The sequence below is a fragment of the Haliaeetus albicilla genome, chromosome 2, assembly GCF_947461875.1.
Source record: "Haliaeetus albicilla chromosome 2, bHalAlb1.1, whole genome shotgun sequence".
Taxonomy (NCBI): Eukaryota; Metazoa; Chordata; class Aves; order Accipitriformes; family Accipitridae; genus Haliaeetus; species Haliaeetus albicilla.
Genome location: NC_091484.1, coordinates 29,047,672 through 29,075,645, shown reverse-complemented (window position 1 = coordinate 29,075,645; position 27,974 = coordinate 29,047,672). Strand labels below are relative to the sequence as shown.

The 27,974-nt window shown below is 40.5% G+C and overlaps 1 protein-coding gene across 6 annotated transcripts in view; it reads right to left on the bottom strand.

Moving 5' to 3' along the window:
• Positions 1–27,974, bottom strand: part of TPK1 (thiamin pyrophosphokinase 1) — a 317,863-nt gene that overhangs the window by 118,020 nt on the left and 171,869 nt on the right. For 5 of the 6 annotated variants that reach the window (XR_011329666.1, XM_069812003.1, XM_069811993.1 and 2 more), the window contains one exon: positions 13,320–13,415. Coding sequence is in view for 5 of the 6 variants with exons in the window: in XM_069812003.1 (XP_069668104.1) it covers positions 13,320–13,415 (96 nt within the window). In the remaining variant the exon portion in view is untranslated. Of the gene's footprint in view, positions 1–13,319; positions 13,416–17,695; positions 17,778–27,974 lie in introns of those variants that run through there. The other variant, XM_069812013.1, reaches the window with a different exon arrangement.

The window sequence follows — 27,974 nt, the reverse complement described above, 5'->3', positions numbered from 1 at the left end:
CTTGATCAAACAGTACTCCCTGTGCCTCAGGTAGAGTAGGGACAGCAATAACTCCCGCTCTGCTACTGCCGGTCAGCTGGAGCACAGCTCTACAATCCATGCTGCGTGTGAGATCAGGGTCACTGGAATTCCTTATTGACTCAAATTTTCTGGGTGAAGGGCTTGTCCCTACTCCAGACTGTTACCATGCTGTTGTGAATAGGCAAAAGTGCACTAAAACTCTTAGAGCAATCTGTTCACTGAGGCTTTAGAGGAAAATGTGTGCTGGTTTTGACCCTGACACATTTATTCTGTGCATGAGCAATGACTCCAGGACCATCAATCACATGTCTTCTGAAAAATCACAAAATCTTCTCGTCTTTTAAAACAGTATGAAAAGACATTCACAAGCATCAGGCTAACCTTTCTGTTCCCACAGCTGAACCTCTTTAATCCACAGTGTGTACTGCAGTACCACCCTCACGGAGATGTAAAACCAACCAACTGTAAACTATCATATCCCTAAGAAAGCAAGCCCTGGATTTGTATTAGCAGCAATGCAAGAGGCACTCAAAAGATTATGCTAAAATGGTCTAAAAAATCTCTTTAACGATCTTATATCCATGCGCATCTAGTGCCAAAAGCTGCGTTTGACACATGCTGTGTTTTTAATCTCTTTGTATACTGCCTCCAGGAGTAAAAAAAAAAACAAAAACAAACTAACTAAAAACTCCCATCAATGAACAACTCAAGGGAGGGAAAAAAGTGATCCTATCTTCTTCAAGAGAACCTGTTTGTTTTCACATTTCACTTGACTCTGGCTGTCAGTCTTTACTGAAGTAGCCTTCCTTCCCCTCCCTCCAAGACGTTTCCATGTTGTCACAAGATCAGCAGGAAAACACAACTACAACCCACCACTTCCCTGCCAGCAGGATCCCCACCCCACCGTGCTGATGCCTGTCATCCTGTCATGGCTCCTCAACTAGAGCCAGCCTGCAGCCTGTGCTAAAGATTAACCCACTCCTGCAGGGTCAGCAGGTGGGAAGGGCACTGCACAGGGAAGAGGCTTTTGGCTGCAAAGATTCTCTCTAAAAGCCTCCGTTACTCCCCCAAAGGGAAACAGATCACTATCCAGATCAGGGAGCCTTGCCTGGACTGTGGCTTCTGCTGGAGCACGCTGGCAGAGAGACGGTCTTGTACAGGAAGGTCCCTGGCTACTCAGGCCCTGTTGGATCAGAGACAGTGTAAGTTCTGCCTGCTAGCCGACAAACAGGATATATATCCCAGGACACATACCAATGAGAGTCGGTACACCTTTGCACACCTCCATGAGCCCTGACACCTTCTCTTTGATTTCCTTTACAGTCCTGTGGTGGGTTAACCTTGGATAGCAGCCAGGTGCCCACCCCAGCCACTCTTTCACTCCTCCCCTTCAACAGGATGGGGAGAAAATAAGATGAAAAAGCTCATGGGTCGAGACAAGGACAGGGAGATTGTCAGTTACCAACTACTATCACAGGCAAACCAGACTTGACTTGGGGAAAATTAATTTAATGTTTTGCCAATCAAAAATCAAGTTAGAGAGAAAAAAAAAGAAAAAACTAAAACCACCTTTCCACCATCCCTCTTTTTCCAGGCCCACCTTCACTCCTTCATTCCTGACTCCTCTATCTCCCCCCTCCGCCAAGCAGTGCAGGGCAATGGGGGGCTGTGGTCAGTCCATACCAGCTCCTCTCTGCCTCTCCTTCCTTCTCATGTTGTTCCCCTGCGATAGCATGGGGTCCTCTCCATGGGGTACAGTCCTTCAGCAACAAACTGCTCCAGCGTGGGTCTCCCACAGGCTGTAGCTCCTGGCAGGGGCCTGCTCCTGCGCGAGCTCCTCTCCACAGGCTGCAGCTTCCTTCAGGGCACATCCACCTGCTTTGGCATGGGGCCCTCCACCAGCTGCAGTCTGGATATCTGCTCCACCATGGTCCTCCATGGGCTGCAGGGTGGATACCTGCTCTGGCATGGCCTCTCCCCAGGCCGCAGCTCCCTCAGGAGATGGATGTCCACCTGCTCCGGCGGCGGCTCTCCAGGGGACTCTCCGGGGGCGGCTGGAGCCCCCTCCTCCCGCTCTCCCCTCGGGGCTCGCAGGGCTGTTTCTCGCCCTCTTCCCCTCACCGCCGGGCACCGTTTTGCCCTCTCCCTTTCAGCTGCACTTTCCCCGAGGGGCTCGGCCGTGTCCGGCCCGGCCTCTCCTCACAGAGACCCCTGCAGCCCCCCGCCAGCAGCTGGGCACACAAACCCGATACAAGTCCCTACTTCAGCCTAACTAATAACCCTCATAGCTTAACTCATTATTATTTCTGCTTCTCTAGAAGGCTGAGATGAACATTAAGATGTGTCTCTCTCGGCCACAAAGCTCCCTTTCCTTTCCCACCACATTTTCATGTGGTTTTGTGTCAGCTCCTGCCCAGACGCTGGTCTGGGACCCTTGGAAAGCCTACAAAGGAGGTAAAACAAACCTGTGGTATTCCAAGGCAATGGGGTAGATCTTCTGTAGACAAGGGTCGCTGTATGAAACACTCCACCAGCAACCCACAGGCGCTTATACCCAGATGAACAAAGAAAGCCAACTTCAACACTACGAGAGGGGAGATCTTTTCCTGTGGTTTCCTAAACCAGATATGTCTTTTCTTTAAAACTAATTTTCTGCCTATTTTTATTTCCATTCTGTCATGTTAAATTTAGGTATCAAATTTTAAGGAAAGAATTGCAGATTTTGAAGGGAAAACATTCCGTACAAAATACAGAAAAGGAAATTAGAAAATCTCCATTTCCATTAAAGCGTGATGCTATTGTTTTTTACTTCATCTGAGTAAGAGTTAATGGCTCAGGCACTTTCCCTACGTATCTTAACATTTAGCAATGAAGTCTGTATAAAAGATGCCACAAATAATGCAGAGCTGTAGGGCATCCTCACTCTCTTGCAGGAGCATCGCAGAGGAGATAATGGCAAAAGACGCATTTGTGGCTAACTAGGATGAGACGTTAGCTCTGCTATTTAAAAAGTTTAAACTTGGGTTCACACAGGTCTGAAGATCTCCCGATAGCTCCCAACAGAACAGTAATATTTTCAGCTGGTCTGAACATTAATCTTCATGACGAACAAGGGGATAATAGCCTCTCCTATTATACTCAAGGGACAGATATAAGACCTGAAACTAAAGACAGAAATTTTTTCCTGTCTCTCTCAGGTCCTATTCTGTAAATGGTTCCTCTTTTGAGTGATTTCACTGAATACTTGGGCAGTACAGATTTTTTTTTTTTTTTCCATGGGAGCGCAGATTTGCAGAACGAAGTCTTGAATTTATACATTTGTTTCTAAGAGGCTGGAGATACTCTTATATTGAAGGAAGTAGGTTAGGATTTTGGATGCCAATTTTTCTTTTCAGAGTAGGTTCAGTATTTATAGCAGGTAAGCTAAACATAGCCTGAATAATGTCAGCTTACACCCATTACAGAAGCTATTTTATTTTTCTACACTGTCCTCTAGACCGTATAAATTTAGCCATGCACTTAAAAAGAAATGAAGCATGATTTCTTAAACTGGAGGCGCTTGTGAAGCTGTAAACATTTTATGCTCACATTTAATTTGCACAAAATATTGAGCTTTAATTGTTCAGTGCTTAGTTGTTCAGTTGTTTAAAAGGGAAGCTCTATGTGTTATTTAGGCAAGTTGAAGAGACCATCCTGAGTCTCCTCCTTAGCAGTGACAAAGTTAAATTAAAAGGTAGCCGATTAAAAAAAGAACAGCATGAGCATCAGAACTAGAAAAGCCTGGTTGCCAGTGTGGCTCTGCTATGAAGACCCTTCAATCCCTACCTCTGTTGAGCTTGTGCCACTGCGTTTTTTACAGTGGGAATACTGTAGGGGTCCTTCATGTATTACCAGGCTGCCTCATTTTCATAATATTTGTGAAGAGTTAAATTACTGTAAGCCCCTTTGCCCCTTCTTGAACACTACTGGTGTCAGCCAAGAGGTCCAGAGATAAAGGTCACAGAAAGTCAAAGGACTGCAGAAGACAGTGAGGCCTCAGGACTACAGGCTAAACCATTTCTACGCAGCACCAGCCACACACTTCTACTTTGCAGCAGTCTTAATACCTTGCTCTTCCCTCTGCCCCCAATAGTCCTTTCTAGGTAAGGAAAAGAAAAAAAAGGAGAAAGATCCACCACAGCTTCAAAAGAATATTACAACTTCACTGTTTCTCTTGACTGTTAAAAGGCCGCACAATGTTACAAAAAGAGGGAAAATGTCACGGCGGTGGGGGGGGGGAACAACAAAACTGGTAAGGAAGCATTCTTACATGCACTACTTAGGTTAAATAAGTTTCCTTGAACAGGACGAAAAAAGAAGCCACAGAAAAAGGTTAAATTGTTGACTCACCTACTGCTTGAAGGACCAGATCATTGCAGTTTATGAAGTTATGAAACTGTTCTCTCTAAAGCCAGTGTTTCTACACTCATGGATATAGAAAACTGCTAAAGGTTTTTATGAAACTATCTCACCAATAGCCAAAACCCTGTCATTTATTCTTGACAAGCATCTCCATTTAGTAGGAAGAAATCATATTTGAGATGTGAAAAATGTCCTATTATAATCTGCAGTTAAAATTTGCTGTACCAGCACAATTTTCTTGATATGCTTAATTATAAACTTATATGCCATTAACTAAACAGAATTTCATAAAAATACTCATAAATTACAGGAGATTTCATAACACCGCAGTATTCATGTGTCGAGCAGAAAAAAAATAAACCAAGTTATTTATTAAAATCTCAGGCAACAAACTGAGTCCTTGAACTGCAGAGAAACTCCTTGTGTCAAAACCTATGGCTGTTCAAGATTTCCTGCTACAATATCCACCTCCAAGACTCTGACAATGCAAGTACGACAGTCTTTTGTGAATAGTGGTATGTCAGTGTAGCCTGACCACTTTCCAAGCATGGAGGCAGTTAGAATCATAGAATCATTTAGGTTGGAAAAGACCTTCAAGATCATCAAGTCCAACCATTAACCATGCCCACTAAACCAGGTCCTGAAGTACCCCGTCTACTCACTTTTTTAATACCTCCAGGGACGGTGACTCAACCACTTCCCTGGGCAGCCTATTCCAATATGTGACAACCCTCTCAGTAAAAAAATTTTTCCTAATATCTAACCTAAATCTCCCTAGCCTCAACTTGAGGCCATTTCCTCTTGTCCTATCTCCAGCCACCTGACAGAAGAGACCAGACTGAGGAAAACAACCAGCCTGGCTGAATGGGGAGCTTTTGCTAGGAGTCAAGAAAAAAAAGGAGAGTTTATCATCTCTGGACGAAAGGGTGGGCAACTTGGGAGGAGTACAGGGATCTTGTTAGATCATACAGAGAGAAAATTAGAGGCAAAAGAAGCTAGAACTAAATTTGGCCACTATTGTAAGGGACAACAAAAAATGTTTTTACAAATATGTTAACAGTAAAAAGAATCCCAAGGAGAATATCTGTCCTTTAATGGATACAGAAGGGAATGTAGCAACCAGAGATGAGGAAAAGGCCAAGGTACTTAATGCCTTCTTTGCCTCAGTCTTTAATAGGGAGACCAGTTATCCTCAGAGTACTCCGCCCCTTGAGCTGGAAGGAAAGGATGAAGAGCAGAACAGCCCCCCCTTAATCCAGGAGGAAATAGTGACCTACTACACCATCTGGACACTCACAGATCTATGGGACCTGATGGGATCCATCCAAGAGTACTGAGGGAACTGGCAGAGGTCCTTGCCAAGCCACTCGCCATCATCTATCAGCAATCCTGGTCAACGGGGGAGGTCCCAGAGGACTGGAGGCTTGCCAATGTGACGCCCATTTACAAGAAGGGTCGGAGGGAGGATCCGGGGAACTACGGGCCTGTCAGCCTGACCTCGGTACCGGGGAAGATTATGGAACAGTTTGTCTTGAGAGCACTCACATGGCAAGTTCAGGATAAGCAGTGGATCAGGCCCAGTCAGCATGGGTTTATGAAAGGCAGGTCCTGCTTGACCAACCTGATCTCCTTCTATGACCAGGTGACCCAACTAGTGGATGAGGGAAAGGCTGTGGATGTTATCTACCTTGACTTCAGCAAGGCCTTTGGCACTGTCTCTCATGGCATACTCCTTGAGAAGCTGGTGTCTCATGGCTTGGACAAGTGTACTCTTCGCTGGGTGAAAAATTGGCTGGATGGTTGGCGGTGGGTCACAAGCGGTGTTCCTCAGGGCTCGGTGTTGGGCCCTGTTCTGTTTAATATCTTTATCAATGATTTGGATGAGGAGATTGAGTGCACCCTCAGCAAGTTTGCAGACGACACCAAGTTGGGAGGCAGGGTCGATCTGCTTGAGGGTAGGAAGGCTCTACAGAGGGATCTGGACAGGCTGGATCGATGGGCTGAGGCCAGTTGTATGAAGTTCAACAAGGCCAAAGCTGTGCTCCTGTAAAGCAGAAGGGGCTGGAGGGGGGAGGAGAATCACCTCTCCTATCAAAAATAGTTAAAAACAGGACAAAATTGGTGGTTACAAAGGGAACAGTAAATCACCTGTAGTAACCTCACATTTTCTGTTTCAAATATATTTAGCCTTTGACTAAGTTGAGAGAACAGTAGCTGGCTTCCTTATTAGCTTCCACAGTCTTGTTAAGGAGCATATTCTTGATCTCTCCCATCCCTTGAACTGCCTAAACAAATGGTATTTTTTCCCCTTGTTCTTCCCCTCCCCAAAGCTTGATATGCAGTTACTCTTTTTTAAACAAATAAACAAAAATCAATGCATTCTCCAGAAATCCCACTCTGCTTCTGCCTTTTTTCTTTACATTACCTTCATAGACCAAATACAAGCCCCAGCAGAGTATAAAAGGATTACATAAGAGAATTTCTCAGTGTGGGATGCACTGTGTTCTTGCAGGCACCCATTTTGCATGAAACTATTCCAACACAAAGATATTCAGTGTGTCTTGATGCCCACATCTATAGTGAAACAGGTAGACAGCCTGCTTCCTTCACATGAAATTAGGGTGTTTCTCTTTGGGAACTGGCAAGTTCTGATATCCTGTATTACAAGAAATGTACTTTGCCATACCTTTACAATGGGAAGCCTTAAAATAATTCAGCAGTAGGAAAGATGGGTTACATACTGCATTCCTGGAAGGTGGACTTGGACCTTAAGAGTCACAATAGTTGGCAGTCAAGGATATGTCTGTACACCCTATAGAAAGGATTTACTCCTGTTGAAAGATATTATGAAATTCTACATTTTAGAAGTGGGAATTAACAGGAAACACTTTAGATCCATTTGTTTCTTTCTGACAGGAAAGGTTTATGAAGAGGATTACTATTAATAACCCATGAAAAACTTTTGATACAGTACTTGACAGTATAGAAACCTTTTCATTACACATATTTAACTTCCCCTAAAATACATCTCATATGCATTTTCTATTCTCCTCCTGTGAGGCATTAAGAAGAAAAACTCAACAGTGCCACCAAAACCAAGCAGGTTCATTCTTAGCCCTGCCTTCTAAATGGAATTTGGAGATAGAGCCACAAACTTCAGGGTCCGTGTAAAAGCTTCACACTCCAGCTCCATGGCAGCTTTGGTATCTTCCAGACTGCCTCTCCCCTGTTCATGGTATTTAGTTACTTCCCTGTTCCCAGATCCTAGTAATGGCCTGTCCTTATTCCTAGGCTTTCCTTTAAAAGCTATTCCCTCTACTGTTCTGGGTCCCCAAAAGTTTTCAGAAATGAAAACAAGTAGTGATCTGGCATGAAATTACCAACTACTAATGTGAACAGCAGAATTATGATTCAGTCAGGAACTGAAGCTGACATATTTACTGTTACAAAAATGTCATGTCATCACAAATAAGCTCAACTGATAGACAAAACCAATGCTAACCCAAACAGAACCTGGTACTTGCAATAACTATACCTTTTCTACATGGGACCACTCTTTATGTAAAAAATTATTCTCTTTTAAAGTATTTTCTGATTTTCATTTTAGAGTATTTTCCGTTTTCCTCCAGGGTCTATTTTCTTCATGTAAAGACAAACCAGAGAGTGCTTAATAAGCTGTTTGAACACTGCATAGCTGGAAGTGGTACATGAACATCATCGCTTCATTGTTTTCTCTTCAGCACTATAAACACAGGACTTTGCTAACATTATGTTTAGTTTTGCCTCCTTCAACAGAAAAGAAAGTGGACTGATTCGACACTTTCTTTAAAAGGGCAAAGAGAAGAATGCTTGCATTCACTTAAAAGAAGTAATATCCTAGACTACCGACAGATTGAACCCTTAAAATGTTATTTTAAGATGGAAATGTTAGTATAGTATCCCTTTACTGCAACGGGTTTTTAGTAAGAGTTGGTTTGGATTTTTTCATATTGACACTGATGCTTTTATCAATTTAAACACACTAACATTAAACCACTAAAAGGCATGTAGGTTTCAATAAAATTCATTTTTTAATATCTTAAGCCCATATAACCAAATGAGCTGCTTTAAATTTTTTTAAGCAGAAAAGATAATAAAGTTGAATGAAAAGTCCCAGAGCTTAGTTTTAAGACTAAATAGTATTTTAGATGAAACAGTTAAAGAAAGCAGAGTTTGTAACTCTGAGATGAAGATAATGACTTAAATTTATCTTTACATTATGAGGATTTTTCTTGGAGCTGCATAATTGATAAACACACTTCCACTTCTCACTGGTGCGAGCTGCTATGAGCTGCCTGTGACAGGGACACTGCTACGGAAATAGCACTTGATGAAGATTGGGAATTGGAGGATCATCCCCAGCTGTACCACTAGTATGCTGAGAGACTGGACAAGTTGCTTCTGTACTTCTGCCTTCTGACTTGCAAATCAAAGATAATCGTGTTCACTTTTAATGAAAGATCTGTTGATCTCTAAATAAGAGATATTTTAAGTATTCCTATCGTTTTGCCAGTTCAGTTGGTTTCCTGAAATAGCTTGTGTTACACGACAGAAAATTAAGAACAGAAAGTAGTACCAGACAGAAATTACTGTAAATAAGTTTACTTTAAGTTCTTGTAATGTAGAAAGGAAAGTACTCACATAACCACAGAATGGATAAAATTGTGATTAAAGCAGTAAAGCAAAATGTGCATACCTAAGTGTTCAATAGACCATAAACAACGTAAAAGAAACACATGGCAGAAATAAAGACAGAGTTATTAAGACAGTAAAAAAGCATCACATAGGGCCAGGAAGGTATACTGCCAGGAAATTTGTGCTTTTATGTACCTACATGCACGTGCATGTTTGTGCATGCATACTCACAGCCATGCAGAAAGAGAAAGAGAAATATCTAACAACCTTTAGGTTGGAAAGAAACTTCAGGAGTCACGATTCTGTTGGTGGTACTTCACTGCTTCACGCATCCAATACAATGCAATTCACAAATGAATTAGGGCTGTGGAGGGGGAAAATTAAGACTGATTCTAGCTTGCACTTATAGAGGGTACTGTTTGTTCTAACATTCACTGCAGTATGTAATTATAAATACATATAATTAGGTATCTTAGATATCACAAAATGAACCCAATGCTGCTTTCTGCATGACTTCGCTATGCAATCAAAATATACAATGTAAAACAAAAATGAATCACCCTGAGGATTCAGAAACTATTCTAAGAGTTTTTATTTGAGACATAAGGAAAAAGCAGTTATCAATTTGGCTAATTATTCTAGAAGACAGACTTACTGCTGTTTATATTGAACAAGAAGTTAAAGAACTAACAGGGTGTTTCTTCTCCCAGATTTGTGTCTCAGTTGACCATCAACTCCAATTGCATCTTTCCTTGCGGTAAAGGCATTTCTAAGGCCTCTTCTCAAACTGAATTCTCCAATAACCAGTAAAATTCTAACTTTGCAGCATTCTCTCTAGCAGGGAAACTGAGTGTCTATCTCACCTTCACTCCCACCCAGGTGACCTCTGAGAAAGCTTGCTGTTTGACATGATTATCTTTCAGTACTTTATTCCTCTACTTAAAAGTTATTTGCTCAAAAGCTATTTGGGTGAGCAGGAAGGAAGAGAAGGAGGAGGATGGATGTGCAGAGACATGGAAAATAAATTACACAAACTTAATTCCTTTGGAACAAAATATTGCCCCCATATGTTCACGTGAGCTCAAAAACCTCCTTGACATAGAACTTCCATAGAGGTGACTGATAGATCAGAGTAGAAATTTTAAACGTTCAGTATAGCAGATAAATGATAACTTATTCTCTTACCAACAGAGGAACATCTGTTTCAAATATCTCAGCTCCTCACAGTTGAATTTCATCCAGACAAACTATGTCATGGGATTGTGGATCCATGGTATACATTGAATGTAATTAATTTCTTAGCTTAACATATTGCTACCCAGAAAGAGCAGCAAACACAGCATGACTGTGTTATCAATTTTTTTTTTTTTAAATACTAAAGGGATACTTTGCTTGTTTAGTAATTTCAACTATAAATCACGGGGAAACAGATTTGTAGTTTCTCTTTGTCATATTCCTCTTTGACAAGTGCTCTGGATAAGCCAAACAGAGGGGGTAAAAATCAAGGCTGGAGACATACATATTTTTCCCGGAACCAGGAAGACACATTCTACGTAGTTAATACTCTCAGTTAAAAGGAAAGCTTTTGTAATCTTTTTTTCCAGAAGGAAAAAACCCCACATTGTGACATGCAAATTTGTACTTCAGGCCAAAAATGCAAATGCAGATGAAGAACCCCTTCTCTATCCATTTCTAGTTTTCAGACCCTGGCCCTTCTTTTCTTCTCAGCTGCATGTACTTCTCAGGTGACCACAGAAATCAATGGCAGCTTTCTTCTCTGAAGATATCTGCATTCTCCTCAAAGATTTTAGATATATGGCTTGAACAGTCTGTTTCCTTACCACTTGACATTTTTTATGCCAGAATGTTACCCATAAAGATGATGAAATTGAATGCAAATTTAGGTATTTAAAGAGGCTAGAGTTTCAGTGGAGCCAAGTGGTTACATCCATGGACTGAGGCCAGTATATATTGCAAATGGTCAGAATCTCTGTGTTACTGGGGGACCAGGCATCAAGCTAAGCACTGCATTATCAGGACATACAGAAGACTCACCAAGCCTCCTACTAACAAATTATACCTAACAGTTCTGAACAAGGGGCAAATTGGAACCCAAGCTAGTAATTTATACAGTTGTGATACAGTTTTGGGTTCCATTTGCTTAAGTTTCATGTATTATTTGCCTAAGTTGAATCAACGACTTCTTGAAACTCCTTATGTCAGAAAATGCAGAAGACCAAAAATAGAAATGCATGCTTTAGGTAGCATACATGAATCTGCTGATAGCATCTTACTATGTTTTATGTAACACACTGCAAGCAAGAAGCAGCTAGGATTTAATGAACATGGTACTTAGTTTCAGAAAACATATCTGTGTTACTTCTTGCACCTCTGAAAAACTCAGACTGTATTTAAAGCACATCTTACATGTAACAGCATGAAAATATAACTGAACTGAAATCTTAGGTTTAGTGCATTGGCATGAAGTCTACACAATTACTGCAATTACAGTCTGTCTTGTACTTTACAAATATCATCAAGGATTACAATGCAGTATCCTTTAGCCAACTTAACAGGGTTTTACTTAGGAGAGTGATCAAAGAATTCAAAGTTTTACAAATAGGCTACTTATTGTTGAAACACATCTGTAGCTGTCATGTTCCCATTGCTCTTATTTTAACCACACATTGATTATTCATTATAAAACCTCTTGTGATAGCTTAAAAAAAATCCCTCTATAGCAATAGCTGGGATTTGATAACGAACCGAATCCAGGAAACACTTGAGTTCTCCTTCATTCTACAGGTAATTCTGTTAAGAGGGAAGCACCTTATTTGCCAAAGTCAAAACAAATCCTAGGCGTAGGTGGCTCATCTGTTCTGACGGCACTTATTATCATTCGTGTCCTAGATGGCAAGACAGCCCTCTGTGTTCTTGTGATGATAAATTATAGGGGGAAAAATATAAGCTATCATATAAAAGTTTCCTGGCTCACAGCCAGACAGATAAGAGAAGTGTACGGAGAAACCCTCCCATCTCTGTCTACACTGATGGGGAAAAAAACCTGATGAACAACAGTATGTATTGAGGGCAGCAAGAGGAGACACAACTGCAGATGGGCGTTGTGCAACAACAGCATTCTGAAACGTCCCATGGACATATAATTCCTTTAGAAGATCAAGACATTTCCAAATAGCTTAAGCAAAACCTGGTTAATTATTTATCAGCCTGGAGTGAGGAGAGAAGAAAGAGGGAGTGGTATTGGCATTTCCATCTCTTTCTGCTTTGCTGGAGTACAGTGATCTCAGGAAGTCAGGCAACTTTCCTATCCTGCTACAACGAAAATGGGAAAAGAGGAGGTTTACACATCTCCTTACATCTTGTGCTGTTGTTTTCATTTTCTTACATGACTCTTACCCTCACTGTTGGTAAGAGGATGCAGCAGCTGTTTCCTCTCAATTCCTTTCACCCATACGTATAGAGCCGAAGAGAGAGCTCAGCCCTTATGAATGACTGCTCCATGGGGAGGAAAGGGCAGCAATCCCAAGAGCGCATCTGCCATCGACTCATCGTGTTGGAAATTCCCAAGGAATTTTAATGTTGCATCTCAGGGAGATGAAACGAGTGGGCCTCCAAAACTGAACTGTGGAAGGGGAGGGGGAATGTTGCCTCCTTTGCCTTTCCAATGAAATGAGCAGCTGACAACTCCATATGGCTCCTTTTAAGTTTAGTGCACTGCTTGCTCTGCAAAGGTTCCCTTTGATTCCAGAGGAACCTTTTGCAGAAGGAGGTATTGCTTACCATACGTAATATTGGCAGGATAAGATTCCTCCTCCTATCTCACCTTTGGGAGTGGAGAGGAAGGAGATGAACATCAAGGCTGAGCGTGCCAAGACTTGAAAATATATTTACATGCCGAAGTGGGACTCTTGCTTTGAACATCAGCCACAACAGCTCTTCTGCACTTTGGGTAGTTCATTAACAGAGATCAATACAAGCTGCCTTTTAAGAAAGCCAATGCTTGTTCATTGACACACTGTGTAATTCCTTTTAGCAAAAGCATCAATGCTTACAAGGTGTGCAGTAAATTATGGCAAAACCGCAGAATGGCAAGGCTACAGAAAATATTGTTTCATTTCAGTGCAAACTTAAAACATAAACTAAATACATTGAGAGGAAGAGTAATAACTAAGAACCAGAGACAAAAGATGTGTTGCCTTTACCTGGAGGCTGTTCTTCTCTATCTTCTTCTGGAGTATCTGCAGGCACTTGGTGAAATCTGTGAGGTCCTGATCCATGGTCTCAATTAACTCACATCCCTAGTGAAGAAGCAGCAAAACAGAGAGAAAAAAAAATTATGTCAGTCATCTTTCAATTTTGAGAACTAATGCTGTCTTTGGTGAAATTAACTGCAGTCAAGAACTCTTAAAGACTCTGCATGGAGATGCAGAATTAAGTAAAATACTATTATTCTTGCAGAGCCCAAAGACTGTAGGTCCCAGCGGAACAAATTATTATGAAACAGCAGTTTGATAGGCACAGGAGTAGATATTCAAAACCCATCGAGTACATTTGTGAGTTTAGATAAGCATGTTCTACTATGCTCTGCTGGATTGACAAGTTCTGGTATAGTTAACCCTGGGTCATCAGTAACTTTCACAATCAGGTTCCAGGAAAATGACTGTCCTCTCTGGTGCTACAGTTACTACGTTTCTGTTACATATATTCAAATGTGTATAAATGTAAGCATACAAAAGTGTTCAAGCTTCCGGGCACCAGCGCACAGCACAAGTTAATTTGCAGTGATACAACAGTTTCCTTGCAGTGGGGTAATATGGATGAGAGCATGTTAAAGTGGAGAAGAGCATGGGTTCAGATTTCTTAATTGAGAGCTAAAGCAATTCCTAAGCCTCTGATAAAAAGCTAAGTAAGGAAAAGTGGAGTATATCTACCACATAAAGTCACTATTCAAAGAGGTTTCAAGGCTACAAAATACCCAATACAGCAGCATAAATTAAAATAAGAACAATACACAATGGATTTAGAGGTTCCCTCTCCTACCACTTCAAGGTCCCCTTAAAAGCCACCTAGCTTTGTCTTTATCTGACAGATTTTATGTTTCTGCTATACACAATAACAACTGATAAGAGAAAAGTATACAGACTACAGAATCTTTGTACGTGTGCCTGTGTGTATAAAGCACAGCAGAAAAAAACCCCAAACGTTAAAGTTGCTTCTACCTTAGTGGTAAAAATAAAGGCACAGAAGACAAAATTTCCCAGATCAGCGTGCATGGATGGAGTTTAGTGGACTGCAGCCAACAAAATAATGAGCATCCAATAGGAAGACATACATTATCAGCAAAATGCTTCCCCGCACAGCCAGAATGCATATAAAACCAAACCAACCCATCATGCAGTAGGGGATTTGGATGAAGTGGAAGAGATAAGGGAGGAGATAATGGCATGCTTTTTATTATACATCTTCTCTTCCCCCCTCAAAAACTTCTGAAAGGAAACCTGGTCAAAAGCTGTAGCCTTTCTGATACCTATTATTGCTCTAAATACCTTTTCAAGTCGTAATAACAGGCCCAGTGAGGTGAAGTAATGCTGCTGCCACCACGAAGAGGCTAGGGAAAATGCAGCTGGAGCCTGGACTCAGTGCTAAGCATCATATAATTTGAAGAGCTGCCATGTCTCCACTCTTCACCAGGAAAGGCCGAAACATAAAATTGGCAGGGGGGAGAAGGGACGCAAGCCATCTGGAGTCTGTAATGAACATGTGAGTTGTGCAACGCCAGACAGAGACACCAAGGGAGCCCAAGAAAGGTATAGGGATGTTCAGGCCCACCAAGAGAGCTCACAGTTGGATCTGAAAATTACTGAAGGTAATTTGTTAATCAAAACCACTCTAAATGAAAAGATGTCTCATTCACTAAGAACGGGGTGCTCTCAGACAGTCTCGTTATCAGCATTGATAGTGGCAAGAGAGACCAAGCTGTGAGGAACTGTGAACAGACAGAACCTCCCCAGTCTTTCACGATCAGCCTTTGAACAGCACGAGAACGTGACAGATGAAGACTAAATCAATGGCAGGGACAGGTACTGCTGAGCATGGGGGAAGAGACAGAACCCGAGTTACCAGTTCTTAAATTAGCAGTAGAGAAGGAAGGTCTTTTATCTTTTGCCAGGGCCATTCCTTGGCTTCACAGCGCTGGCAGAAGTAAGTGGTTTATAGGTACCAATTTATAAATAAAAGATTTAAACCCCGCTCTCCTCCAGCACTTTGAAATACTCCTTCCTGCAGTCACTAACAAGCCTGATCTCCTCCTTGGACAGTCAGGTTTTGGCAGCTGCAGGTAGGCTGCAATTCTGCTTTCCACCCAGGGAAGACCAAATTGTCTGTTTTTTTCTTTTTTTAAGTGATGATCTACAACAGCTCTAATTATTTTATTATTTTGTGCTTTCTACTATTAAAAACATTTCACTTGAGGTTAGTTCTTGCCTAGCTTCTCAGGATGTTCTTTGATAAGAAAAATATTTTGGAGCAACTACAAGGTACCACCAAGGCAAGATAACATCAGCATGGTGGCTGGAGAGCACTGTAGGTCATCTACCACAGCTCCAGAAGAAAGCTGTGATGCACCACACATAGACATCCTACGTTCAGACCTGCTACTGTCTTTTGCCCATATTCAGAATAAAAGGCCTCAAATACATGTCACAGAGATGCAATCTAAATGTGTAAACAGGATGTCAAACGCACAATTCATTAAAGGCAGGTCACTGTACCCGTGATATTGATACCAAGAGGGTACTGTGGCAGCAGTAACTAAAAATGAAACTTGGCTTAACAGTGGTATCCTGAAACTGTTTACTCACTGTCTGCACCTTTGACACTTCATGCAAGTACTGCTGTAGATCATACTGAAAATTTTTGACAGAGTGCCACCATTAAAGCCACCACTTCCTTCAAATTAAACTGTGATTTCTCATTCTCTTTCCACATCAAGCAGATAACCAATTCTGGAATTGGCAGAGATTCAGAACTGCTCCTTTTGACACAATGGCAAAGAGACTGGCATGGTTAGACTGTACTGGGGAAGTGGACAGGCAGCAGGACTCACATCTTCCTGCATCCTCTTTACAGCCTCGCTGGAATTAATATCTGTGCAGTTCATGTTCACTGACGGTAAGAGAGTTTTAGATAAATCTGTTGCTTCTGACATATCAAATCCAATATTTTATACCACAGAATTGGACAACAATTCAAATGCTGCTCTTGTTAACCTTCACCATATTATTCCCGAATGAGAAAAACCTTGAAGACAGAGCTTTCCGATGCAGCCAGGGTTTAATGACAGTATAACAATTGCAAGATAGGCAATAACACTTTTATTTTTATAGATACCTGCTCAACTTAATAACATTAACCTTTGGTAAGAAAGTTAAAAAGCCAAACAAATTTAACATTAGGAAAGGTTAGAAAAATCAATACCACACAGCAGGAAAGAAAACAATAGATTGCATCTGATGACGATGTAACTTTGCTGAATGATAGGATGAGGCACACAGAATTAGGCTTTGGCTGTTCTGCCTTATTATAGCAGTTACGGGAGGCACATTGTTAAAGAAGGAGGAGTGTGCCAGACAAATGTAATAGGATTATTGAACCCTATATTTCAGACAGACACTGAAATCAGACAGGCACTGAAATGTCAATCTGAACATCTCAGCATTTCTCCCATTTTTAGAAATACTATGCATCACAGTATGTGTTTTTGAAGATAGCAGTGTGCAGGTGTCCATTCCCCCATGTCCTTATTAATCTCTTATTAAAAGAAAGTCATGTTTGTTCTTTCTCTAATCTTTCTAGGCATGAGAATATAATTAGGACAGAATGCATAAAATATCCTAATTTGTACTCTATCTCCAAGACCCTCCTACAGCAAGCCATTTGAGTCTATCTTTTGAAGCCTGTGTCTGGCTGTGCTCACTGAGTGCACCAGTGACATCCAGTTCAGTCTTCTAACGACTCCTGTTGTACTGAGGCTCAATTTTGAGGTATCAATCTCAACACAGATGCACTTATGTATAGTGTTAATGGCAGACACAGGACAACCATATATCCTCAAGTTAAAAGAGAAGGAAGACAGCTTACAGAGCCTCTCAAAACCACAGGACAGACAAATAAAGTTTAGGGAACCTATATAAATTAAATGGTATTTCTAAACATTCTCCTTCCCCTAGACCTCAGCTGCCCTCTCACCTGCCCAAACAGTAATGCACCCAAACAATCCCAAAACCTCACAGACCAACTGAGTAAGAGCTATAGGTACACATAACTATTTCAGTTGGAAAGGACATTTCAAAGTCATCTGGTCCAACCTCTTGCTCCAAGTAGGTTAGATTTGCTCAGGTTGCTCAAGGCCCTTTCCAGTCTAGGTTGAGTATCTCCCAGGATGAAGACTCCACAACTTCTCTGGGCAACCTCTTCCAGTGCTTGACCACTCTTGTGTGAAATTTTCTTTCCCAGTGTCAAACTGGGATCTCCTGTATTGCAAATTGTGGTTGTTGTTTCTTTTCCTACCCCTGCTTACCTTAAAGAAGAGTCTGGTTCTGTCTCTTCTCTGCCCTCCCATTAGGAAGTTGAAGACAGCAATATGATCTCCCATTCACCTTTTCTTCTGGAGGCTGAACAAACCAGTTTCCCTCAGCCTTTTCTCATGCATCATGTGCTCTTAGACTTCCCTAACATACATTTTCCTTACTTGCACTACAACTGGCATGGAATATTTCCACCTCAAAGAGCCTGAAGAGGTCAATTAGCAGCAAGGAGGTAGAGGGTTCCTAGTTCTCTCTTCTTTTTAATGTAAATTTCTGGCCCAGGGAATTTCAGTCATTTCGCCCCTCTGGTATCCTCTTCCACTTTTGCCCACTCGAAGAATAACCCCAAACCTCCATGTTCTTCATATACTAGCTGCAGTCACTTGAATGTTTTGAATCCCCAAACATTTTCATAACCAAATAAGCAAACAAGTATTTACACTCTGAATTGGACTCAATGCATTTGATACTGATAAACAACTGTAGGAAAAAGCATACACGGATCCAAGGAAAGTGCTGCTCTAGACAATGAATAGAAAGGGACCACAAGGTCTCACTGCGGGTCTTGGACCAGGCCTAGCAAAGAAGATAAACATGCTGATGCATAATAAAACAAGTTTAACAGATGACAGACAACAGATTATGCTCTACCACCTTGCCTATAGTAGGAAGGTGGTGTTGTGAGAGCAGAGCATTCAATCAGTATCGGAAATAAAAAAAACCCTAGTTTGGGAAACATTTCTTGCAGAGATGGCAGTCACCCAGACAGTGGTCATCTTTATTGTTGGCTCAGTATTTCACAGATGATCCAAACCAACTCTCTCAGAGTGGAAATCAAGTCTAGCATGGGATAAATATGGAGCAGGCTAGAATGTCACATGAGGTTTCTGAAAACATTTAAAGAGACAGGACTGGAGAAAGACAGAACAAGAATATCTAGCTTGAGCTACTGATAGGCATAAAAGCTGCATAGATTTCCTACAGGCTGTAAGTTACTAGAGACTGATGTAGTAAGATGGCACCAAAACGACAGAGCTGTTTTATGTCTATGAATTACAAACTGGCAGAAAATTAGTGAATTGAATCCTTTTGCATTTTGGGAGTAGGATGCAAGTATGGAAAGCAAAGCAGTTAAGTTCACTGATTTCTTTTGGGAGTTTCAAATACTGTTGAACAACAAGTATTGGAACAGCTTCTCTTTTGATCAGCTTAATTGCATGAATTGCCTTTTGATTTTTGTAGTAGAGAACAAAACAAATATGTGCAATTGGTGAAATGATTTTGGATATTTAAATAGCCCAAAATACGTAATTAAGTGAAATGCATTTTTTTTCAGTTTTTGGACTCAAATTTGGCTGACTGCTTGGCATCAGCGCAAAGCTAATACTGTACAGATTGCTTGGCCCTCAGTTCTGGGGTGGATGATGTTTTGACTCGTCCAATTGCACATTAAGTGGTGCTGCCATTCAGATTAACTAAAAGAATTTATTAATCATGTTGAAGCATATGCACTAGAAGCCAAATAACTGAAATCCACACTCAAGTGAAAGCCCTATTAGTGAAAAACAAACCAAGAATGTTCAGTTTTGACCATCACTTCTAACCTTACATAACACCACTTGATTTATTAAACAATTAAACTGGTGGCATACTACCTGGTGGCATGAAACAAAACCAGTAAATATATGTAAACATATGCACACCTGCGCAAACCAAAAGCTACATGAACTTGTCAAATTTGACAAGCGTTAAAAAAAAAGACCTCTGTAGTTGAAACTTTGACTGCAACAGCTGCAGCCTCTCCTCCCTTCCCCTATTTCTATTTTGATAGAGTCTTTTTCAAAGTAAATAAAACGTTTCCTGGTTTTGTTTTTAATGAGGCAGCATGTGGCTTCTGGTGGAGGATAGCTTTTTTATACAATATATTTGAAGTTGAGATAGCAGCAATGAAAGCGTTCTTCTGCATTAATTAGGTTGCCCCCTTTCAAAAGAAAAGTCTATTGTTCATGAAATCATGGCAATTACTTAAAATGAACAAAATACAAGTCTGTTTGGTTGGTATTTGACCAATACTATAGAAAGCCAACATGCCGCCTTTGCCACCTATAACAAACTGAAAAGCAGAAAACCAAATGTTTCTAAATCTAAGAAACAAAACCCAAGGAAAAAACACTCACAAATTTAAAAGAAACAAACAAAAACCAAACAGCACAGTTAACATTCCATTTGCTGGATAAATTCCCAGTATTTATCTGTACTGGTGCAAATTCTTCTCATTTTATTAAGTTTGTTGAATGAAAGCAAACATCTTAAATACTCACCTACAGGTCAAAAAGTGCAATAAAATATGTGTCCTTGCAACACCTTTACCAGAAGATCACTAATGTCTTTTAAAACTTTTAAATAACCAAGTGGAAAGGTAAGAGCTTCGCGTGAGAAAATTGAGGTAGAAAGGTCTGTCAGGAGCTGCAGTCTCATATACACAACCCGCATCTCTCCATACCATTTCTGGCATTTAAACAATAGATGTACATTTGTACATCCCTGTGCAACCCAGACATGTTATTTCTCCAAGCTGATGATTAAAACTGAGCACAGCACAGCAGTGACAGCCACCTGCTATTTTTGGATCTTCTCTGAAATTTCCCTTATGTGCCCTTCCTTCTCTGAAAAACAAAGGTTCAGAGAGAGGAGTTTTAATTGATGGTCAGGCTCCCTCTGTAATCAGTACTGTGAAAAGCTTTTGTCTACTAAGCTGATTAGGCCCTTTGGATCCTAACCTACTGATAGGACTGATTACAGTACCTTGCTTTTCTTGGAAGGTAACCTGGAAACAGGAATTGCTATTCTGTCTGTGTGCATTTATATATGAAGATACGAGGTAGCTTGTGTAAGGGAAACGAGAGTGCTGGAATAGCACGTCTCTGACAGAAGGGAAGCACATGCCACTGATTGTAGTCAGCACGAGCCACTACCCAGTCATGTCAATGAGAGTCTTTTTTGCTGACCTGGATGCACTTTGAACTGTATAATTTCTAAAATGCTGTAACTACACTTAAACACATATTAAAACTAATACTATCTTTGGCACTCGCACCGATGACAATGCAAGTAAGAGTCAAGCACTCTCCTGAAATCAAGCAGGAAACAGAAAAGCTGCCCCAACCACATATCCTATGACCCACAAAGCTGAAGAAATAGGGCATGCAGTATTCCTTGCAATTCAACCATTTGAGGTAGCTTTTATCAGGTGGGAGGGAATGAGAGAGGCTATCTGCATTTCAAATCCCACAATACTTTATGTGCAGTAAAAAAAGAGGGTTTTGTTTCAGGTTTTTTCTGTTTTTTTTTTTTTTTTTTTTTTTAAATTAAAAGGGCTTCAGGTTAACACCTTTTGCTTTTTATCACATAGCATGATGGACACGTTAAAGAACTGAAGTTAATAAGCAGACACTGTATTTGAATCAACTTCAGTTTCCATACTGATTACCAATTCTTAAGATCCATCTCAAGGTAAGAAAAACAAGAAGAAAACAGCAACGCTTATACTGGGGTGTTTTCAAGGATTTGGGCTGGGAAATTTTAGCCATCCTAAACACTATCTTAATATGAACCTTTGCCAGCAACCTAGGGACCCAAGAGCACTGTGACTGTGAAAAATGCATAGAAAATAGCAAAAGAGACGTTAATCTGAATGGTATAAAATTCCTTGCAAGGCATTTCTAATCAGTAAGCTTATTTAAATATATATGACCAGTACAGCTAGTCTCTCTCTCTCATTCAGACAGGCTTTATGTGAGAGAATTCTTGTTCCTTAGCTAGTATCTACCAGTACGTCCTTAGTTTCAGAGATATGTAATTGATCTGAAAAGAATTTGGATTGTGAAAGTGGAGCTGCATCTCAGGTATCAATTACTGGACACAATTAATTGAGACCAGGCCCCAAATGTGTGCTATGCTCACAAAAAAAAGGTACTTTCTTACACAACTCTGTCTAATGTACAAGATGAGCACAAAGGTATTCGAAGATTTTGATTACCTAAAGACAGCAAACTGAAAAGAGAAATATCCTCCTATTGTGGATAAAACTCCAAGATTTGCGCTATCAGTACAATTCAGTACCTCATTTTTCTTTTTGGTATTGGGGTATTAATGAAAATAGCAAGTTTAGTCCCAAGACTGATCCTTCAGGAAAGTCACTGATTACTTCCCACTGGTTGTTAGTTTTCTTAAGAACAGCTGGCTGCCTTTAGTTTGATGTGACTAGATAATACTCTTTTTTTTTTTCTTCCCCTTGTTATTGTTCTGTCTGACAGTTTCTAAAACCTCTCAGCCTCAGTGTAAGAGCTGTATGTCACAAGGAATAGAAGAAACTTTCTGTAGGGGGAGTTTATTCATTGTCTAGAATACCCCATCGTTTCAGAATAATTTCATATGGATCAAAAGGAGAATACTAGACTATATGTATCCTTAGACCAATTCAGGTCAGCTTCTGTGTTCAGCATTGTAAATGATATGCCTGGTCCCTCTTCCTCCTTCAGTTTTGCAACTTTCTTTCCAGTCATATTTCTCCTTCTCTATGAAGGGAATGGCCACTTTAAATTTACGGATGTTTCCTTTGCTTTCTCTAGGCAGATCATCTGGGACAGGAGGATTATATAATATTTCCAGTATGTGCTGGTGCCTGAGAAAGGCAGCAGGTTTGCATTGCTGAAAACTGGGTATCTCCCAGCACTGCTACACCTGGTCTACATCCTGCTTGTATATTTATAGGATACTGGAAACAGTAATGCAGAGTGAAGTTAATATTTGTTGTTAACCATACATACTCCACGTTAACTACAGGCAGAAGATTAATACATAAAAGAGATGTTGCTTTTGGGAAGTAATTGGAGGAAAGTTCCTATCCCATGCTTCAACAGATTCTCATGTCAGAAGTACCAACTTTTTAAAGGGTGCCAGAGTCAAAGGGCAGGTTGCTATTTATTTAGCTATAGTGTTGTGTACTGGACTGAACTTTATGGGTCCGAGAATTATAAAGACTGACTAGATTTTGCAAATGCCTAATCATCATGTAGACCAGTGGAAACAGATTTCCCAAATTCAAAAGAAAATTAAATTGTTCTGTATTTCAACAAGTGATATTGCAAAGCTAACAGCACTGAAAGTATTATTATTATTATTATTATTATTATTATTATTAACAACAACAACAGCAGCAACAACCACCAAGCAGCTTTACAATTCTTTTCCATCACAGATCACCAAACCATCTGGGAGCAATGAACACAAGTAATTGACATGCTGACATTTTGACAGACATAAGGGAAAGCTCAGGAAAATTAAACCACTGCCCAGCAGAGCAGTTCTGACTTCATCACTGGCAAGTGTTCCACTGAGTACGAACACATTTCCAAGTGAAATTCAGGATATTTGCTATATTTCCGCATAACTGAGGTAGATTCTTGAATAATAAAAGGTCACACATCATATTCACACAGTTGCTGCATTTTTGATTTGTGGAGGGCTTCAATTACTCTGAATTGAAATGTGAGGTTGCTGAACAAACATCCATTGTTTAGGTCTGAGAGCGCTTGATTACTTGGTAAGCTGGAAACCAGTTTTATCTTCCAGGTATACTTCAAGGCCTGCTTTTTCAATAGGCAGAGGTTGCAGGTTTAGAAACAGAGAACACCTTGCGATTGGGCTGTACATCCTTATCCCCCTCTTGCTTTTCTACATGATATATAAACAACCACTCAGGGGACTGTTCAATTATATCCAGCTTACTGTACTGAAAATATTTCCACTGCATATGTTAAATGCTTCAAGCTTTGAACATGTGACAAACATTACATCAAACAAAATAAATAATGTGTAGCCAACTAACAGCAATGACTCTGCAAGCAATACAGAGCTTTGCAATAAGAAATTTTGCACTGGTATACCCTTGGTCTCTCCTAGGAGGATATTCCTTTGCTTTATATAGCGACAGTGATTTCTGAAGTCTACCAGTGTCACTTCTAGCTCTCCTTATGGATATGTATGGTCCCTGGCAAGGCAAGCTAACACAGCGTAATAGATACAGACATTACAAAATGCACTGTACAGTAATCTTCTTGTTCTAACAGGGTCTGTTCAGAATCCACTCCACTAACTGTCCTGTGAGCTGTGATCAATCACAGCCCACTGGATAGGTTGTATTTTAAGGGATATATGTCCATCTCCAGAAAGCAGGGGTCCCAGTCTGATATCTATTAATGCTGTAGTGTATGCCTTAAGTGAATTACCCTGAACAGACATCTATGTGAAAGATCAGATCCCATGATCTTCTCCAACATCACTGAGAGCAGAATTTGGCCTCGTGCACCTGTTGTTGACAAAAAGCAATGAAACAGGGCACATTCGTAATTCAAAATGCAAGCCACAGCCATTTGTGCTAAGAGCTGTAACTGGTTTGCAGGAACTAAATGCAGCAAAAAAGCAGAGTGTCCTGGTTTCAGCTGGGATAGAGTTAACTGTCTTCCTAGTAGCTGGTACAGTGCTATGTTTTGAGTTCAGTATGAGAAGAATGTTGATAACACACTGATGTTTTCTGTTGTTGCTAAGTAGTGTTTAGACTAAGTCAAGGATTTTTCAGTTTCTCATGCCCAGCCAGCGAGAAAGCTGGAGGGGCACAAGAAGTTGGCACAGGACACAACCAGGGCACCTGATGCAAACTGGCCAACAGTGTATTCCATACCATGGGATGTCCCATCTAGTTTAGGAACTGTGAAGTGGGGGGGCGGGGAATCGCCGCTCGAGGACTAGCTGGGTGTCGATCAGCGGGTGGTGAGCAATTGCCCTGCGCATCATTTGTACATTCCAATCCTTTTAGTACTACTGCTGTCATTTTATTAGTGTTATCATTATCATTATTAGCTTCTTCTTTTCTGTTCTATTAAACCATTCTTATCTCAACCCACGAGTTTTACTTCTTTTCCCAATTTTCTCCCCCATCCCACTGGATGGGGGGCAGTGAGTGAGCGGCTGCGTGGTGCTTAGTTGTTGGCTGGGGTTAAACCAGGACACAGAGTTACATATTGCACTAAAATATGAAGTGTGCAAGTGTCAAAAGGAGCTGGGTGCATACTCGAGGGCAGACTGGCCTAACAGTATCTGGAACATGCAAGGATGCAAAACAAGCCATTTCATTGACTGCTGCCTAGACAAAGCATAGGGCTCAGGAGTATCCTGCTATGCTTTGATCTTCCCATCAGTTATACAGGCTAACTTGATTGCTGTGTGAACCTGACCTAACATTCATTGATACCAAAACTTAGGGCAGTAAGGCACAATATAAAATTTCTATAATGCCCTATTCTAACACATAATCACAACTGGAAGCTTCTCCTTTTCTGCTTTCCTTCGTTCTACCCATTTTCTATTTTAAACTACTGCTATTAGATGGAAAAGAAAAAAAGATATCAAGACCTGCTTGTGCATTTTGATCAAAGATCTAAAAAAAGCTTACCGCTTCAAAAAGCTGTGAGAAGAGACATCAGAAGCTCAGCAGGGCTATATGTGCATATTTTTAATTTTTTTTTAGCTCATGCAAGTCTTCCACACATATTGATTATTTTGACTGAGCCTTGCCTGAGCTGTAATTCTGAAGTGGATCCACATGGAGATAGCAAGATATGCAGATACATACTCCCCAAATTCTGAAGTTTTCAGAATATTTGGCTCTTTTCCAGCTGGGTTTGCAGACAACGGTTAGGCCTCTATCATACAGTCAATGCTGTGATTGCAAACCGGCGTGGACCTAACCAAGCTTTAGTGGGCAACAAAGCTCAGCCTAGGCTCTACCTGAAAGCCTCTGTCTTCTCTGGTGGGTTTTACAGTCTGAACAGATCTAAATACTGCCACTGCTCTTGGGAGGCCAACTAGCTAGTTCATAGCTAGGTAGGTTTCCCGACGACCTAGTTCACAGCTAGGCAGATTATGTTTGCACTGAGCAGGCACGTAACAGCCCTATGAGCAAATCAATGCCAGACCTTACTCTACCACTCAAAAGCCTCTCCCTGCAAAACAGTTTTAACCAACAATGAACCTTAGTGACTGCCCTTTAACCCATTCTGTTAAAGATTTGTCAGACATCTCTGAAGGTATGAGGACATTTGCAAAGAAAACACTTTCTAAATGTTTTCCAGGGCTGGATTTGCTGTGAGAAGGCAATTAATACACTAATTGGATGATAAAACACGGAGATTAAACTAACCTTTTCAGTCAACCTGTCCATCTTTCTAAAGAGAAAGTTTTTCTCAAGTACACTCTCAAGTGTTGTGTTCAGTTTAATTAAAAGATTTTTCAGGCCTTGGAGGTTTTGCTTCTTTCCAGCAAAAAACTGTACCACACCACAACAGATCCTGCTAGGTGTTTCTCCTGATATTTACCAAAGTCTCTTTTATGCAGCCATATCCCCCTTTGCATGTAGGAGTTACATAAGTACATATCCCTAGTCCATGCTATGCCCAGTAACACTCTCTCTTTCCCAATCTTTCTTTAAACTCATGTTTCAAAATCCCTAGCATCCAGAGAGAGAAAACATAAAAGTAAAGCCCATGGACAAGCAAAATCCGTGGTATATACAAAGCAGCCTTTCTCTACTGACAGAAGGCATTAGAGCTGCTCTCCTTTTTGCAGGAACTCATTCTGCTTTTCCTTACATAATGGGATGGCAGTCCTGTGCCTGAATTGGACCACAAAAACTATTTGTGTTGAAAGGCTTTACTTTTCAAGCTGCAGATCATATTCTAAACGTCAACAGATTCCAGTACATTCAGACACTTAACAGTTTTCCCTTAAACAAGCAAAAACTCCCCCTACGCCTTTCATTCCATGTCTGCCTAATTATTAGTTGTCCACCCATGGCATCTGGAGACAATGCCCTACTTTTACTATTCATTGCAGATTAGTTATCTCTTTGCCAGTCTTCAGTTTTATAATCCACATCCAAAAGAATCAGAAAGAAATTGTCTTGCGATCAAGGCACCGAGACAACATTCATCAACTAAGGGTCCAGCCACTGATGCTGCCATGGGAACCTTAATGATCTGCGCAAGCCATCAGTGTACAGCCCCATAGTCATGTTCAGGGACTAAATGGTTCCTAGCTTCTGTGGGTGTTAGGCTTTGATTTTGGCCTCTCTCCATCTCAGTCCTGCAAGTTCTGGTCTCTCTTCATCTCAGTCCTGCAAGTGTGCAATAAATTAATACTTCTAGCACGCACTGGGAAAATAAGTGAATAAGCATTCAAGAGGTAGTCTATATAGCAACAAGAACCATCATGATACAGGCAAGTAACATAGCCATAATCCTAATAGGATAAACTACTGCTTAAGGCAAATGTCTACCTCTCCTCCACAATTTTTGAAGACACAGCCATGCATGAACATCTGTGCTTTTCCTATATTAAAATTCTTTAAATACTTAATTTCTTCACCTTGATTTTTACAGAAAAAAATAAGTTAGCATAAAAAAGTAGCAATCATCATCTATTCTGCATCCCCATTTTAGCCATCATAGAAGCTTTTGCTTCCTTTGGAAATTCAAACACTAAACACTCTAGAATTACATGCTGTATCAAGTAAAAATAAAAATACCACAACAGAGGAAGTATGCAACTCGCTTATTTTTTCATTTGAATGAATCACATTGGAGACCCACAGTGGAAATAATTTTGCAGCAGATTTAAAGCAAAAACTGTTTTTCCACTCAAATTATATTATTACTAAGTGAAAGAAGACAGTTATTTAATACTTTCTTCATGTAAACCTGAAGAACCACTGTTACACTTCAAGATATTTTATGTGAAGTCAGTACTTTTATTCCCCAGATACTTTAACTCTTTCCAACTTTTTTGTGCATGTAATGCAAACGAAATTTGAAACCGCAGCTTTCAATCAGATAGTTTTTTGAATGTGACAGTCTAACACTAAAATTGGTACATGAATGCAGTCTATTGCAATGTAAAATTGTTTTTAATGGATTAACTGGAAAAAAACCCTAAAAACACTGTGGTCATTTCATACAAATTATTATTTAGCAAGTAAAGGATTTGGCTAGATTGTTAGAATGGAAGTAGAAAAGAACTACCACAGACTTAGGTAAGAATATACCATTAAGGAAAAACTTTGTGTTCAGTAAGTTTTGTGAAAGACCGTAACACACCTCTTCTGAGAGTAGGAGCATTTCCCTTGATTCCTACCAAGCTCAGCCAAAATTTTGCTAA